This window comes from Oryzias latipes, chromosome 12 (assembly GCF_053564925.1).
Source record: "Oryzias latipes strain Hd-rR chromosome 12, Olatipes_Hd-rR_3.1".
Lineage (NCBI taxonomy): Eukaryota > Metazoa > Chordata > Actinopteri > Beloniformes > Adrianichthyidae > Oryzias > Oryzias latipes.
The window spans coordinates 31,642,862-31,659,844 of record NC_136248.1 but is presented as its reverse complement, the minus strand read 5'-3'; the positions used below and the strand labels follow the sequence as shown (position 1 = coordinate 31,659,844).

General features: G+C 45.9%; 1 protein-coding gene across 1 annotated transcript; it reads right to left on the bottom strand.

The window, feature by feature from the left end:
- Positions 1-640: 640 nt before the first annotated feature.
- Positions 641-15,479, bottom strand: rph3aa (rabphilin 3A homolog (mouse), a). Its single transcript, XM_078956398.1, has 16 exons — positions 15,341-15,479; positions 13,824-13,952; positions 13,618-13,747; positions 12,179-12,262; positions 10,673-10,835; positions 7,320-7,451; positions 7,061-7,246; positions 6,516-6,595; positions 5,742-5,816; positions 5,533-5,642; positions 5,331-5,457; positions 4,117-4,170; positions 3,107-3,258; positions 2,016-2,097; positions 1,836-1,932; positions 641-1,378 (listed from the first exon to the last, which is right to left on the bottom strand). The coding sequence occupies exons 2-16, from the start codon at positions 13,937-13,939 to the stop codon at positions 1,245-1,247; spliced, it is 1,722 nt and encodes a 573-aa protein (XP_078812524.1). The 5' UTR covers positions 13,940-13,952; positions 15,341-15,479; the 3' UTR covers positions 641-1,244.
- Positions 15,480-16,983: the final 1,504 nt, after the last annotated feature.

Here is a 16,983-nt window from a genome sequence, read left to right as displayed (position 1 = left end):
TTGGAAGAGGCTTGGTGGGAAATCTTGCAGCGGTGCAAATCTGGTGAATCAAGCGTTTTGTCCGTAGGGCCCCAAAAACAGTCATAGAAACGAGCGTGGCGACTCGTAACGGCGAGAGTTTAGAACGCAGACGCCTGAAACGTGCATTTATGTGCGTTTACAGACTTCTGATTGAAAGTGATCGCCATAATGTGCCTTGCCTGTGAGCGCGTCGCATAAGGAGGAGAGAACGTTTAAGGCGGTAATCTTGAAAGAATCTACTGGAACTTCAAAGTAAAAGGCCATGTCTTTGGCATGACCTAAAAAACCAACCAACCAACTGCAACCAGGAGCAGAGATTTGAGGGTTATAGAGGGAAAGAGCGACAACACCAGGCCTTTGGTGACTCACAATCCTGGCATTCGTCTCCACATGTCTGATTCCCGTCTTCCCGGTTGGATTGATCTGGAAGCCGAGGGAAGGTCAGGTTTTGCAGCGCGGCTGTCAACTTTCACCCAGAGGGAGTAAAAAAAATAATCAGCAGGAGTCAAAGGTCGTTCAGTTTTCAGCTGCGTGTCTAAACGATCCGATTGGCTGAAAAGCTCACCCTACTCAGGCAAAGTTTGCACCAAGTCACACAACAAACACACAACCCAGGAAGTGATGCGCCACCTCTTTATTTAGCCTCAGACATGCGTCCACAGATGTTTGACCTTTAACTCGTTTCGGGAAGTTGAGGTGTGAGACGTTGCTTGACCCCGCCCCCCCATAATGATTTCATAGGGAGGTTGCCATGCAGAGGCTTGTCCAGCATTCAGACACGTCACAGGGGGGGGGGGGCACACGGGGAGGTGAGCATCTGAAACCCAAGCATTTCACGTGCACAGCAAACGTGTTTCACATCAACACAAGCAGGAAGCGTGTTTCCATCCTGAACGAGAACAGGTGAACACAGGTGAACACAGGTAACCCCCCACTGTGGCTCAGCTGATGGAGTGACTGGAAACCCGATCTGGAGCGCCGATGGATGACCTCATAGCCACTGGATGACAGCGATAGCAGAAAGCTTATCTTCTTCATGAGATATGACAGGAGCTCCGAGGTTCAGAGGTTTACTGATGATACGATGCTGATTCTGACTCGTTAGCATCCGTTTTTAATCCCAAAAGCCCAGAGATCAACACCCATGCGGGTCACAGGCGACTTCAGGACACCGAATGGAACCAGGAGAAGGGAGGATGACGTTCCACGGGGACAGGGGGGCGTTAGTCCTCAAAGTGGGCGGTGCTGTCGTTTAGCAGAACGTGCCAGCGCTCGATCTTCTTGTCTTTGTTCTTCAGGCATTCGTACCAGTGCTTCAAGCACTCGCCTTTGGCCTGGATGCCCAGCTGACACCCCCCTGCAGCACAGAGACAGCCAGACAGGGAGAACGCCATTAAGCATCTTCAAGCGCCGTCAAACCTCTGCCATCAACACTCTCAGCTCCTTCTGGTCATTTCTGCTCCTTTTTACTAAGTATTAACGCTCCTGTGGTTGCTGAAAATGTGAAAAAAAACTTTTAAGTCTCAATAAAAAGTTATGCTTTTTGACAGCCAAGAGTTCCAGCAAACCTTTGTGGAAGAAAATTGTTCAAACTTGTAACCCGGCTCCAGTCGTTGTGACTTTAAACATATTTCTCTCCATGTTACCCATCAGCCCCTTTGTTGTGAACCTCTAGACTTCCTCCAGACTGTTTGGGCCTGGGGGAACTGTGAGCTCACAGGTTAGCTTTACTTTGACACCTGCTGTGGTTTGGATCCGTCTGAACCACTGAGTCAGAAGTGGATCCAGAAGAACCCGTCCCCAAACTAACTCACCAATGAAATCGTTGGATTTTCCCATGTCGTAATCCCAGACTGAGATGTCAAGAGTTTTCTTGGCGAGGTCGGCGTGCTTTATTTCGTAACTGAACTCCTGAAAAACAGTGGCAAAACCGTTTCTGACAACATCAGTGTGAAATCTGCGGTGGCCGTGGTTACCAAAGAGGGCGGACTGACCTCGCTGAACTCTGGGTTGAGGGTCTTCTTCTTTATCTGGGTTTTGTTCTTTGCCTTCTTTCCCATATCTGGTTTCAGACATCTGCATCATGAGGGGAGCAAGAACATAGTTCCAGAAGTAATCCCATACAATGTGTTACTTTAGGGCGGCTGTGGTGCAGCGGTAGGGCAGTCGACCTCCGATCAGAAGATTGCAGGTTCGATTCATGCATGTGTGGAAGTATCCCTGGGCGAGACCCTGAACTGAAGGTTGGCGCCAGTGTTCAGCAGCAGAGCCTCCATGTGTGTGTGAATGTAAAGCGCCATACAAGTACACACCATTTACCATTTATGCTTCAGTCACATGACGTACGGGGGGCCGGCCCTGTAAACGTGCTGTGAGTTTTTGGGTTGGGTCCGTGGAGGGTCACAGGGAGGAGCGGCTGCATCTTAAGGGGTTTCTCGCAGGCTTGTACGACCACCTCAAGAAACCTCATACGAATGGAACGAACCATTGTTGTGTGTTTGGTGAGTACATCCTGAAAGTATTTGTAAGGATGACGGAAGTTACACACAGCTATGGCGTACAGGTGATGCTGTCATACGGCGTCACCTGTTCGCCACACTCTGGTCCTTGGTGAGGTACGAGTACTGGCTCCTTACTGACAAACGCTGCACACACGGGGCGTGCACGTGAACCGTACGCGCCCGTGGAGCGTCCAGACAAGCTCCCCCTCACCAGTTGTCTAAGCGTTCACTATGACCTGTCGCCAGCAGAATGAAGGTAGAAAAACATGAACATTTTCTCTCTACGGGTTCACTGACCTCCATATTTCCTGCGGATGAGCAATTTTAATCTGATTTTCAGTCAATTTCAAAGTAAAATAGAGACAAACATTTTTGATGTGAGTGTATTCACATCAACTGTTGTGTATCTGCAGTCTCCCACTTTCTTGTTTTTCTTTTTCTGACGTTTTTTTGTTGTTTAATACAAACTAAAGGTTCTCATGACTCTGATCCTCATGTATTCATAACTGCTGCTGTGTTTTCCTGAATGTCTTTGGGTTCAGGAACAGCTCAGGTCTGCCAGGTTCCAAGAACAGAGTTCTCACATTTTGACGAACGGATCCGAGTATCCGTTGGAGTCCATGGCAGCCAGGTGAGCACAGCGGACCACGCCCACCACCAGACGGCCCTGCTGGCTGTTGTAGGTCAGTGAGATGAGGATGCGACCCCTCTCCTCGGAGTCTTCGCCCTCTTTCAGCTGCAGGGAAACAAACCACAGTCACCGCAGACGGATGATGAGGCATGAAACCGCTGCACTGTCCGGATGAAAACGACACGCTTGGTTTTCCTACAACCGTCACTTTATGGCGTTCAGCTGTCATTTTCTAACGGAGTCAGAACATCTGAGTGAGATGAACCTCCCCGCTCACAGCTATTGGTCCAAACGTTTTGATAAAAAAAAAAAATCAATTCTGGAGTTGAAGTAATTCATCAGAATAAAAGGTTTTCGGGTTTACCTTCAACTAAACCCAGAGATATTTAAGAAATAGTGTTGAAGATTTCAACATTATCGAAAGAACTGAAACCTGCATGAGCTGCGTGCAGAATGTCAAAATAAAAGCACGTAGTAAAAGCTTTTAACAGGTCCACAGATTTTCTTTACGTTCTCCTGCCAGTAGGTGGTGCTGTGGTTACTTCAGCTCATTTTCCACTTGACTTATTATAACTTATGAGAAAATTTACCAGAAATGGAGCAGCAGCTGCTTTGCAGCTTGGAATCTTTTAGTCTATCTTATTTTAAATAAGTTAAAGCGAATTAAGATCCCTGTCTATCACACCTTCAAGTCTCATGGATGGAATTAGGAGCCACATCTGTGTCAGAAGTGTTTTTTTTAACATACATAAGCGACAGCGGCCAAAATAGACATGAAGAAGGAATGAAATGTCACAACAAAAACTGCAAAAAGACAAGAACAAAAAAAGCTAAATGGGACTAAAAAAGATCTGACTCAGCAGTTTGTGGTGTGGAATCTAAAGCATTAAAAAAAATTACATTTTATCTTACTTTAGAGCATTTCCTTTTACAAAGTGTCAGTTTGAACCTTGCATATCTTACATCGTCCTCATAGAGCGCCATGCCGCGAATCGATCCTCCAGCCGTCTTCTTCACCTGTAAATAAGATCAACTTCATCACTTTCATGATCATAAAACAGCCGTCAGGCGTCTTTGCCTAAAAGAAAAACCGCATTAAAGGAATGGAACTAAATGCATATGAATTGGTTGACTTCTCTGAATGAGCAATAAATAAATTAGCGAAGAAGAATTGATTTATTATGATATAGTTTCCAGCATTTTAACGCGTAGATTACCTTCTGGCTGGGGTTAGGCTAGAAGAGCAAACGTATGGGTTATTCTAATGTTGGCAGGTAACCAGCTACATGCTAAGATTAGCATACAACAACTAGCATCGAGCCTCAGTCACATGACCCGTATGGGTTCTGGTTTTTTTTCATCCATAAAAATGTTTAGTACTTGTAATAAAACAAATTGTTCATCAGTAAGAATAAGAGTGAAAAGCTGCTGATTGGTTGATAAATAGAGAAGACTTGGACTTGTAACTCGGGTTTTGATTGTAGATCAATGCGTGTGACTGTATGAGCGCGAGCAAAACCTTTGTCGGTCGGACAGTTTCTCTCTACAGATACGAAAGCCTTTTCCAAACACACAAAACTCTTATTACGAGTACAAAGCCTTTTTATGCGCTGACAATACTTCATACAGGAGCCACAAAAGGCTTCATATAGTGCAGTGTCCTGGATTTGAATGGAATTCCAGTTCATGTTAAACTTCTTTCTAAAACCCCAAACATGACGTCATCCATTTGCAGCAGTAAAAAAACGTAATAAATCTGAACATTTTACGGAAAAAACATTTATGAATCCACTGTATTAATGTGGATTATTTATTAAAAAAAGAAACGTCATTTCCATTGTGAATGTATTATTTTTGCACCGCTGACCCATTTATGGCCTTTTTCAATGACAGATCGTTCAAACGCAATGCATTATGGTCTATAATTCCCACCCTAGTGATGACCGATATGCACTGGTTTTCGCAGCAAAGACTTTTGGGAAATTTTCAGGGCACTGGATTTTGGGATACTCCAAAAAAAAAAAAAAAAGGCAAACTCCCCGTATAGCGCACTAATCAGGAAGTAGGGAATTCTGACGCAGCCTAACATTTGTTGTAGTAAGCTAACATTAGCGCATTAGCTAATTAGCTTATTGACTGAAAAAGACAAAAGAGCAGTTAGCTTAGCTCTGGCCTACTGGGATCACTCTCTCTAAGCAAACGTTGAAGTTCTTCTTCTGGTTGAAGTGCAGTTTTTTCAGGGCCACTCGGGTTTCTCCGATGAATTCGTTGTGTCCAAACTTGTCTTCGTCGCTCACCGAGAGCCTGAGGACAGAGGGCCGACGCCGTCAGGCACCTTACGGCAAACCACGGGGAGCGCGTCAAGCTAGCTGAGGTTACCGCAGCGTTTTGCGCGCCATGTCTTCATCGGTGATGCCGTGGTAGACGAGGGTCTCGTTCCACGCCGGATTCAAGGTGTTCTTCAGAGTCTTGGTGCGAAGCTTGGTGGACTGCAGACAAAACAAAGAGACGGTTCTCCAGGAAAAAAGGACAGACCTTCCAATCTTCAGAGGTGTTCTCTGAGTCCTTAAATCTACAGTTTTTTTTACCTTACTGGCTCCAGGTAACAGGTGCAGCTTAACGTAGGGATCAGCGAGTCCATTGGAGTCCATGGGCTTCAAACCCTGACAACAAAAAGCAGATGAGGCCTCCTTTAAACAGGGACTGTGTTTGAAACGGGGTCTCCTCCCTGCTGGTTTGGTCTTTTTAGATTTTCCGTTCAGGTTGTGTCCTGTTTGTGTTAACATTTTGTGTTTTGGTTCTGCTTTCGTTACTCGTTTGAAGTCATTTGTCTTTAGTTTACTTGTTTCGTCTTTTCTGAGCGATCTAAGTCTTGTCTTCTCTAATCCTGCAGTCGTTCTTCTCTCAGCTCATCAGGTTGTTTTCTCGCCTAAATTCATTTTGTCTCCTTTATTTCCATCCCGTCCTCCCCCATTGTCTTTCAAACTTCCTGTTTTAGTTTGGGATGTTTGTCCAATCGTCTTACGTCGTGTCCTGTTGTCTTTTCTTTCGCTCTTGCCATCGTGTTACCTTTTCTGTCCTGAAGCTGAAGTTTAGGTTTCCTCTTTCTTCCTAAATCTCACATGATTTGTTCCATGTTTATCAGTGTTTTGCCAAGTTTATCTCCGTTTTTTCTTGTTTTATTTCATAAATGTGTTTTTTTCTCATTCTTGGTCCTCCTGTGTTGTCCTATCAGCTTTTCTCAACGTCTTCCTTCTGGTTTTCCCTCATTTCCGTTGATCTCGTCACATCTTCTGAACTGTGAATAATCCATGTGGATTCTGCGTCTTTGTGTTGTCCGGTCTAACCCCGCCCTGGATTACCTTAGCTTTGATGATGCAGCAGTGGAGGGCGTGGCCTTCCTGCTCGTAGAGCAAACTGAACTCCAGAGATCCCAGCGTGGCTGCAGGAACACGACAGAAGACATGAAACACCTGAAGACGCACGAGAAGCTCCACAGAGAACAACGTAAAGGTTCAGAAGCCATCAGGTACAAATTGGCGTTGATGACAATCGTTTCCCTGGAGGCTTCAGGTTTTAACATTCTTGTTGCCTTATGGTTCCACCTGCAGCTCCACAAGGATCACTCTCACCTTCATAAAGCCGGACTCAACGACTCCATGTTTGGCTGGTTGGCATGGCAACGATAAACCGTTGCTAATGGAATATTTCAGAGTACGTTGAACGAAATAGTGTTGAGAAAAACTGCAGTGAGACTCCAGGATACTAGTCTCAGAGGTTTTTCTGCTTTAAAGAATTAGTGGTTTCGACCCCCACCAGTCCTGCTCCTGACGCCTCATTCAGTCCCGTTTCTTGTGGCTTTGAACCCACAACCTCCCAGACAATCTGCTCAGCTGACGGGTCTTACTGGAGTCATCGGAGTCGTAGTCGTTCTCTTCTCCTGCTGGTTCTGCTGCAGGCCTCGGGGGCGTGGCGCTGCTGACAGGTGGATGAAGGGGCGGAGTCACTGTGGCGGCAGAGAGGTGAGATGAAACGGAGGCGGGTGGTTGTTTTTCCTCCACGGCTGGATGGGCCGTTTGCTCCGCCTCCGGACCTGGGGGGTGTTGGAGCAGCAGCTGTGAGGGTCTGCGGGGGTTTTGTTGTTAGAAAGAGCAGTGTGACTTCACCTGAGGTGGGGGCGGCCTGCGGGGGTTCGGGCGGCGCCACGCGGCGCTCCGTCTTCACTCCAGCTGCCTGACCGGAATGAATCTCAGCGCAGCCGTCAGCTGGCGCTCCTGCTGGCCGCTCCGCCCCGAGCTCTGAACAGACAAACCAGATGAACGGCGTCACAGAACCATCATCCTCCTCCTCTCCATCCATAATCCTGGGAGCTCCCCCCTCTTCCCGACATCCTCCTCCTCTCAAACATCTAAAGGACCTGCTCCTCTGATGGATGGATTCAGTCCTGATCCATCCTCATCAACTTCATCTCTGCTGTCTTTAGATTAAAAAGAACAACCTATAGGTTGTTTCAGGTTTGGAGTCAAAATTGTCTTTCTCAGAGGTCAGAGGTCAGATATGTGAGTTTTGTTTTCATGATAAACGTCTGTCAAGTTTTGCCAGTCAAAGTCAAACTTCCTAATTGCACTTGAATGGAGTTTTAAATTTTCGGATTCAATTAATTATGTGGCTAATTAATTCACTTTGAATTGATCGATTACACATCTATAAATATAATTATTAAAAGTCATTAGGTGATAAAAATATCAACTTAACTATTAAACTGTTTACATCTATAGTCGGCACAGTTTCACTTTTGATGTTTTTTCCGCTTTCATTTGGAGTTTTTATGCTTCAAATCTTAAAACGGCATCAGTCAGACGGCCCAGCGGGGGCTCGGCTGAGAGAAGACCGTGATGACACCCGACGTTCATGTGGATCAGCGTCTCCACCGTTTCAAAACAGAAACAGTCAGTGCTTTCCGTCCTCCAGGCCATCACTCCATCCACTGTTTTCCAAAGTAAAAGAGACAAATGTAGCTTAAGGAATCTGGAACCGAGGAAATTCAAGTCTGGAGCATTTCACGTAAACGCGCTGCAGTTCGAACAAGAAACCTTATTTCATCCAAGGTCCAAACCGTTTGGAACATTTCTACGGCCTCATCTCAGACTCTACAGGCCTCAGGTTAACGCCGGACTTCTTATAAAAACATGGAAAGACAACAAAGTGCTTTGAAAAGACAAAAGCTTATTTCAAAATCAAGTCATTTGAATGTAGATTTTATGATTTTTGTTTTCATTATTTGGGGAACTTTTGATGATAATATTTAACAGAAGAATAATACTTTTATTCGGTTGAATGGGACATTAAGGAACAGGACTTCTACTGTTTGGAGGTCATTTGTCTCGGTTCTACGGAGCTCCGTGTCTCAGTCTTCTGTTTTTCTCTCTTTTTAGAGAGACCGGACTCGACAAACCCGGACTCGTGAGCAAAATCGCAGTCAGAAAGAAAAGAGGTTCTCCGGTCCAAGTCGAGGCTCGAGTCTTCAAACATATTTTCTCATCAAACTTCTTTTAGAAACCGTCAGCGTCTGGACTCCAAAGAGAGCGTTTCTGTTTACAGCGTTTCTGTTTACAGCTTTTCTGCGGCGACCTGCAGATGAAAAACAAGAAGAAACGACCTTCACAAGTCTCTAGTCAGCCTTCGAGTCTCTGCATGTGAGACCAAAGCCTGGAATCTGAAGTCCTGGGGCCTCATTTCTATAACTTTGCGTAGGATTTGGTCAGAAGTGGCGTACGGATGAAACATAGGACGTGCGTACGCACAGAAATATTCGGATTTATAAAACCGTGCGCACGCACATCCTACGCATCTTTCCCTTAATAAATCACAACCAATTCTAAATGCAGCGCAGCTTTTGCGGCTTCATGACACGCCCATATTTGTCCATAAATAGTCCGTGAAACGCCCACAAATGAATATTCATGGATGGCGAAACCATGGCAACACAGAGAGGAAAACAAAAAAACGTAACTTCACTCAATGTGAAGTAGAAGTTATCGTTGGCGAGGTGGAAAAGAGGAGAAAAATGTTGTTTGGGGCCCAGTGTGGGCATTACTAATGCCAAAAAGGCACTTGAGTGGCAAACGGTGGCAGACGCCGTAAATGCTGTAGCCTCACAACCTCGGACCGTGGCCGAAATAAAAAAGAAATGAAAGAAATGGTCGGACATCAAAGTCGAGGCAAAAAAACGTCTAGCGCTGCATCGCCAGAGTGTGTCTGCCACGGGGGGGGGACACCGGAGCTGACCCCTCTTGATGAGAGACAAGCGGCAAGAATTGGGGAATCCCTTAAGTGGGGTGGTGACTGAGGCGCAGGGGGACGCCGACGCGCCAGATGCACCGGGTGACACCCCCCCAAAAGCTCCAACAGGACGGCTGGAGGAAGTCAGAACCGGCTCATCAGCCAGTCGTCCTCATTTGCCAGCAAGTCTTCTTGCTGTCTAAAGATGCGTTCACTCCGTATTCTTCCATTTGCCACATCTTCTAAGAGCGCAAGATCAGCCATTGTGCGTCATTACGCATTGTGATGGGGCATTTTATGTCCATCTATTTAATTACATCTGACAAGCTACAGATGTCGGTAATAATCCATGTGGAAATGGGAAATTGATCAGCAAATGTAATTTCTTGTTGCTTTCTGAATGGTTGAGACATACGCCATACATTGTTTTATCAAAAATAAAACAAACTAAAGGCATATGCATGAATACCATAATTCTGTAGCTTATGAAGAAATGTTTTAATATGAAAACAACTTTCCCCAGTGGACAATTAATGCGTCTGTCCGTCCGTCCGAACGCCCGCACCTATATCTGCTCCTCCAGACGGACACATTGACGGGAATGTCAGTTTTGTACATTATTTCGTTCTGTTAACTATATTATTTATGAGGATGAATTGCACAACATGCCAATATTGCAGAACATATTTCACTTTTCTTTTTGCAAATATGTGTTCATTTGAATTTCTGTTGTAATTTTCGTTTGATTTTTTTGTTTGTTTCACTGCTGATGGATCAAACGGGTGTTGGTGTAGCTGTTAATTGTCAGACTTGCTTTGTGAAGTCTTCTTGTTATTTATGAGAGGCAGTATTGTCATTTTCATTTCACGTGTTTCTTCCATCTGCCGACGGTGTCGCTGTTTCTCATTTCACCCGTTTTTGTGCGTATGCCTGGGTCAGAGCTTGAAGGACCGCACATTTTCCCGTCAAGTTTGCTTTTTATAAATCTCAACTATTGCGTAGAGAGTGGCGTACGCCTTCTTTTGTGCGTACGCAACCTTTATAAATGAGGCCCCAGATCTGTGGCTCTTCCTGAACTTTCCGTCAGTCCGTGCTGCTTCCAAAGCTGACGTGAGGATTTGCCGTCTGTGAACTCGTCGTTTCACTGTAGATCATTTTTGATTGAGACTAAAATAAATCAGTTGAAAGTTGTTTCCTGTTGGTTTCATGGAAAACAAAGGCAGACGTGGAAAGTTACCGGGTCCCTGACGGCGCCTTCTCGCGTCCTCTGATGCTTTCTGGCGTCCTGGACCGGAGCTGCTTCCTGTGCCGGACTGTGCCGGTCCGGACAGAGGCAGGGGGGCAGGCAGATGGTGCTGCTGGTTCCCCTTGAAGAACCAAGCTCCTGAACGTTTCTGCATCTGCAGGGAAACAGAACCATCCAAGAACCTGAAGGAGAAACAATTCGGAATCTGTGTCCAACAGGAACCACAGGAGCTCGTTCTGCGTCACTGACTGCGTCTTTGAGCGAAAATCGGACCCCCGCCACATGCGCGAAAAGTCACCAAAATCTGCACACACCTAGGACCCGGCGAAAATGAATTCTCAGCAAAGTAAAAGAGACCCCACCCATGACGATGACATCACAGCGAGCAATAACGTAAAAAAAAATGAAAGGGTCGAAAAACGTGTGTGGATTAAAAAAAGTCACAAATTAGTAACGAAACCAAAACCCACGTGTCGGTAGTATGCCAAGGAAGTTTTGAAACCATTATGGGATGGCAACACGACCTACGGTTTGGCGGCCATTTTGTGGCGAACTCTGAGAATTGCAGGTTTTCGTGTTTTCCGACAATATGGGAAAACGACATTTTTGTCTGTGCGATTTTCACAAAATTGCACACACATGCCGCCAGCCCGCGTCTACAAACACCACAAAAGTTTCGCTGACCTTTGACCTTGGAAAGAGGCCGCCATCTTGAATTGTCAAAAAACATAACTAGCATAGTTAGCATAACTAGCATCTCAAGTAATACGTTTTCCCGAGTCAGTTGATAATGCTGATCGCAATGCTAGCACTTTTAGCCACGTGCAGCTCAGTTAGCCTCACAGCAGAAGAAGGGGGGGTCAGATGCACATAGTGGCTGCCCAGCAAGCATGTAGAGAAGAAATTAAGAATAAAAACTGCATTTCTAAGTATTTCTTAATTCAAATTGTTGTAAATCAGAGCAGATTAGAAAGGGCACAGACGTCCTGCTCCGCTCCATTCTGATCATCCACCTGCAGACAGATAGGCTGGGGGTGTGAGGGGCTGTAGGCTAGCAGGAGCGAGTGTAAACAAAGGAATGCTGGGACATAAGCAGAGGCTTACTTCCGCTCCAACAGTCCCATCAATTTCTGATGTAGTCCTGCGGCTCTGCAGAGACTATGTCCCAGAAAACGATATCCTCAGATAGATGTTTGTTTGTTCACCTTTTAGCACCTCCCCTCCAGGGTGGCCTCAGCCAATCAGCTTCCACAGATCCACACAGGTGGTCTGTCAGAGATTTTCACGCCGGTCCCCCTGTCTGACTGACACAATCCTCACTTGTTGCTCTTTTCCTCGTCTGGATAGTTGAGAGGTTTTGCTGAAAAGAGGTTTTCTGGACCAACGGGCCGTGAAATTTAGAAGGGATTTCATCTGGAAAAATCAATGTCAAAAGCTGCAGCTCTGGAGGCGGAGTCAGGACGTGAGGCCACAGCTCCTCCTCCTTCCTCCGCTCACCTCCTGCTGCTCTTTGCAGATCTGGCACAGCCACGTGGGAGACGGCCTGCTGTTGATCCAGATCCCACATTTACTGCAGATGTGCTGCGGAGAAGCAAACGCACACAAAACGACACAAGTGAGACACACACACACAGAGTTTCGGAGCCTCTTTTTTCTTTACAGTTCAGATTCACTCCATGTTGTTCTGTTCAGCAAAAATGTCGTCATGCGTGAAACCTGGAAACCCAGGGAGCATCTGAGCGTGCTCACACATGGCGCTCTGCCCGACACCATCAGATCCCTGCTGGAAGCAAGAGCTCTGCTGAAACGGCCAAAGAGACGGAACGAAGCCTCAGATTTAGGAAGAAAATGTTTAGAGATCCTGTCGACTCAGGCTCGTCCCAGAGATGCTGAGCAGCTGAAAGGTTTAAGCAAACATTTATAGAAATGAGGGAAAATGATGTGGAAAATTCAATTAAACACCCACTCTGATGGAAATCCTGTTTGTGGTGTTTTTAACGTGTTATACATATATTTACAAAAATAAGATGAAAATTGCATTGCTGAGTATTTCTTCATGCAAAGCAGATGAAACTGGGACTATGTTGTGGTTAAAAACGGTGATGGGCGGGGCCACAAGATCCCAGCTCCGCCCATTTCTGATCATCCACCTGCAGACCAACAGATCCATGAAGGTCTTTGTTTTTCTGGTCTGAGCTGGAATCTGGATCAGAAATGGACGGATCTGATGTTGCTGCTGTTTTTGTTGCACCGCTAATGTTAGGGTGGGGGTGTGAGGGGCTGTAAGCTAGCAGGAGAGCGTGGAAACAAAGAGATGATGGGGGGTTTACTCCACGCCAACAGTCCCGCCCAAAACTCAGAGGGGAATTTCTATCAAAGTCCTGTCGCTCTGCAGAAACTATGTCCTGGAAAACGACTCAGGTTTTGCTAAAAACAGCATCATCATCATCATCATCATCATCACTGCTAAAGACCACTGGGAAGGCTTTGAACATGGAACAGAAGATGATCGGAGCAGGAATCTCTGTGTGCTGGAGGTAAAAGTTTTACTCAACTTTGTTCTCAAGTAGGAACTCTTCCTGAAAAGGAAATTATTTTTGAAATTTCTCTGGAGAAAGTTGACAAAAAACCAAATCATTTCTGACTTTGTTGGATGAAACTTCAGATCCAACGGAGGCAAATTCAAAATGACATTGGATTATTTGAATGTAAATTAAACCCGATTACTGAAAGAAGATTTTCCCAAATCAACATCCCCCTCCCCTCTGCGACGGTGGCAGCCTCATATTTCATTCAGACGGTCCTTTTCTTTCATTTATGCTAAATGCTGCTCGTTTACAGACGTGCTGCTGGTGTCATTAGGAGCCGATGGCGTGTTCATCAGTGACGATGCTGTTATCTGCTGGGTTCAATCGGTCTCTTTGGTCAAAACCTACTTTTTTACACTGCGCACACATGACCGCCGTCACGCCCTGCAGCCCGAAGGACGCCGCGCAGAGCAGGCAGTGGGAGTGTCCGTCCCCGCACGCCGTCTTCTTGATGGTGTCCAGGCGACTGGAGAGGCGCCTGCGGACATGATGAGCAGAGCGTCAGCAGGTCCGAGTCCGGTCACCACGGAGCTGCTGGAAGGACTCCGGCTCACTGGATCCTCTGCTGCTCCATGGCCTCCATCGTGGCGGCCCGGGCCAGGACGCCGTTGATGATCTCCTTCTCCTCATCCGTTAGCTCCTCCCCCAGCGTGCTGCCACCTGAGGTCATTGTGTGTCCCTTCCTGTCGAGCACAAAAACACAAACGCATGAAAAGAGGCAGACTGGGATGGCTGGACACTCTCCCTCCTTCTTTTTACATCCCATCATCCATTTTAGAAGAACATAAAGACTCACCTGAGCACAGGTGTTAGCTCACCTTTACACTAATAGTTTGAGTGATTGAATGAAATATTTCACATTAGTTGGTTTGAATGCATAAGTATGCGTGTGTGAACACTATCTGTATTGTGTACATGTTGACATGTGAACATTTTTGCAGCTAACAGGTGTGTTGATAACATTTGGCCCCGCCCCTTCTAGATTTGTATTACATATTAACCTCACTGTAATCAGTATAACCATCCAGAAACTTGTTGCTTTATGCTGCTTCATGGTTTTACCCCCCCCCCCCCCCCCCCCCCCAACATGCCTCTCTCTTCTTCCCTTCTTTCCTTTCCTCCTCCGGTCCAACACCAAAGATTTTCAAATATGATTAAAATGAATAAAGTTTGGCCTCAATTCCAAAAGGGGTTTATTCAGACATACCTTTGGTTTGTCTGAAGATTAATAACCCCTCTTGTTAAAGTAAAATATGTCCAACACAAGAGGCCTTCAGCTCTCATCTGTCTGCCCAGCTGTTGGACAGGACAGGTTAAAAAAAAAAAAGAAAGAAAGAAAGAAGAGGCAAACGACAAAAAAACGTGAAAGATGAAGACGGGAGCACGGCCAGAGTTCAAAGGTCATCTTTCTTCTCCTGAAATTATGTTTTTTTAATCAGTGCAAACATTTCATTTCAGATTTTATGAGTAAAAACAAAAAAATTTGTTAACCTTATAATAACATAAACTTAAATTAACTTTTTTTAAACAGAATCATAAACAGATCCATACCTATACACTTTTCCCCCCTAAATGACTGTTTTGAAGAGCAGAACTAAAATAAAAGTAAGGGTCTATCAACACGTTTTGGATTATTCACTAATAAACTTCCAAATATAATTCATGTGAACAGAGAAATGAGGGATTGTGGTTTTGATCAGAGAAAAGGAATCTGTTCCTCTCGTTTGGCCCCTGAGGGCCAAACGAGAGGAACGAGTGGCTTCACAGCGGTTTATGACACAGTTCAGCCAATCGCAATCAAGAAATCGTAGCTCTCAGAAAGTGCTGGGGCCACGTGTTATTGATAATAAGACAGGAGCTGGTGAGCCAGTAGAAACTTGAACAACCTGGTAAAAAAAAGGTTTAATAAAGAAGAAACCAGAAATGATGAGACAAATGTCAAACAAAAACAAGGAAACATGTGGAAATGGGCGTGGCTACATGAACAAATGCCACACAAGAAGTCATGAAAGTGTCACTAAACGCTTCGGCGCCCTTCGCCCCTCATTTGCCTGAACGACGGCGTTCTGACCCGGAAGCTCGTAAATGTCCGCCTCCACTGTCGCTGCAGACAATGTGGCAACCTGACAGACGGACGTCTTTAGGACTACGGCAGCCTGGAGGTGTTTGGACTGAGGCGGCGGTCGGAGAGGAGGCGTTCAGAAACACAAACTCACTCTGTCACTGTAAGTCACATCACTGCAGCCGCAGCCTGGAAGATTAGCATGAAGGCATCAACCATTAAAGCAGGAGGGGGGGTTTCTGGCTGTGAGACGGACGCTCCTGCACCCAGAAGGACGGTGGAACCAGCATCCATCCATGTCCTCCAGAACCAACAGACATATACGGAACCGTGGAAACGTTCTACTGAAGGAGGAGAAGCTTCAAAAATGACCAAAATCCCACAGACGTCTATAGAGACAGAAACAGCTGTTAGTCCGTCGTTCTATTGGTCAGAAGAACCGTTCTGGATCTGATAGTGACACATCTTCCTGATAATCATCTTTGTTTTCATATTTATCTGTATTTCAAGTTATTCAAGTTCTAAACTGACCAATCAGACGCCTTAAAAAAAGTAGGTGGAGCCTGCTGGACTCATGCCAGCGCTCAATGTGTTTGACAGGTTTTGTGAAGCCGGCTTTGTAGTGGTAGGGGTGCGCCCTTCCAACAAGCTCACCAGTGATTGGCGAGAGTGGTTGCCATGGAAACGTCGACTGACTGACTCGGACCGCCCGCTGCTCACCGATGACTTCTGGCTCCAACATGGCGTCATACGTGAAAGAATGGCAGCTGCGTCGGCTTGGAGGCGGATGTAAAGCGATTTCTATGGACGACGTCACGCTCAGTCCAGGTCTCTGATACAGTCAACGGTCTAACTCCACTTCATCCCTTTCAGGGTCACAGGATCCACAGGCTTTTTGCACGTATGACATGTCGGTCTTTAACTTTTAGATCACGCATACGATACACGTATCACGTTTAAACGACGTCATTGACGCATGAATCCCTCATGACTCGCATAGAAACGGCGCAATAATCACACGGTTCATGTTCCTCGTTGGTTTCCGTGTTTTTGCCTGATCATTCCTACTTCTTCTGTGGTTTTAGCCTCGTTCCTTCCTGATACATCAGTGAATATTTCACGTCAAGACCACAACTTTTCTCCCTTTTTCCACGTAGATTCACGTCTGACCAGTCTGCACAAAATGTACGTAGTGGTTCTGCGGCACGGCCTTAATGAAGGATCATCAAGAAAACCCAGACGAGGAGAGCGTGCAGCTCCACAGCCGGGGTTTGAACCATGTCACATGATGTATTTGACTCTTTATTCTAATCCCATTGAAAAGGACTTTTCTTTCTGCATGAGGAGCAGCAAGCAACAGTTCCCGGTGAATCTGTTGTGCTCGTTGTTGTGCTCGTTGTTGTGCTCGTTGTTGTGCTTGTTGTTGTGCTCGTTGTTGTGCTCGTTGTGCTCGTTGTTGTGCTCGTCTGCCTCCTCCGGCCTCTAGACTGCAGCTGCACTAAAATAAGACTCTGCTTTCCAAGACCTTTGCTAACCTGCTATTAACATTGATGCAAATTGACGTGCAGATAAACAGACGCACTCTTTCCCGTGGTCATATCCCACACACACACACACACACACACACACACACGTGTGCACGGCCGCACCGT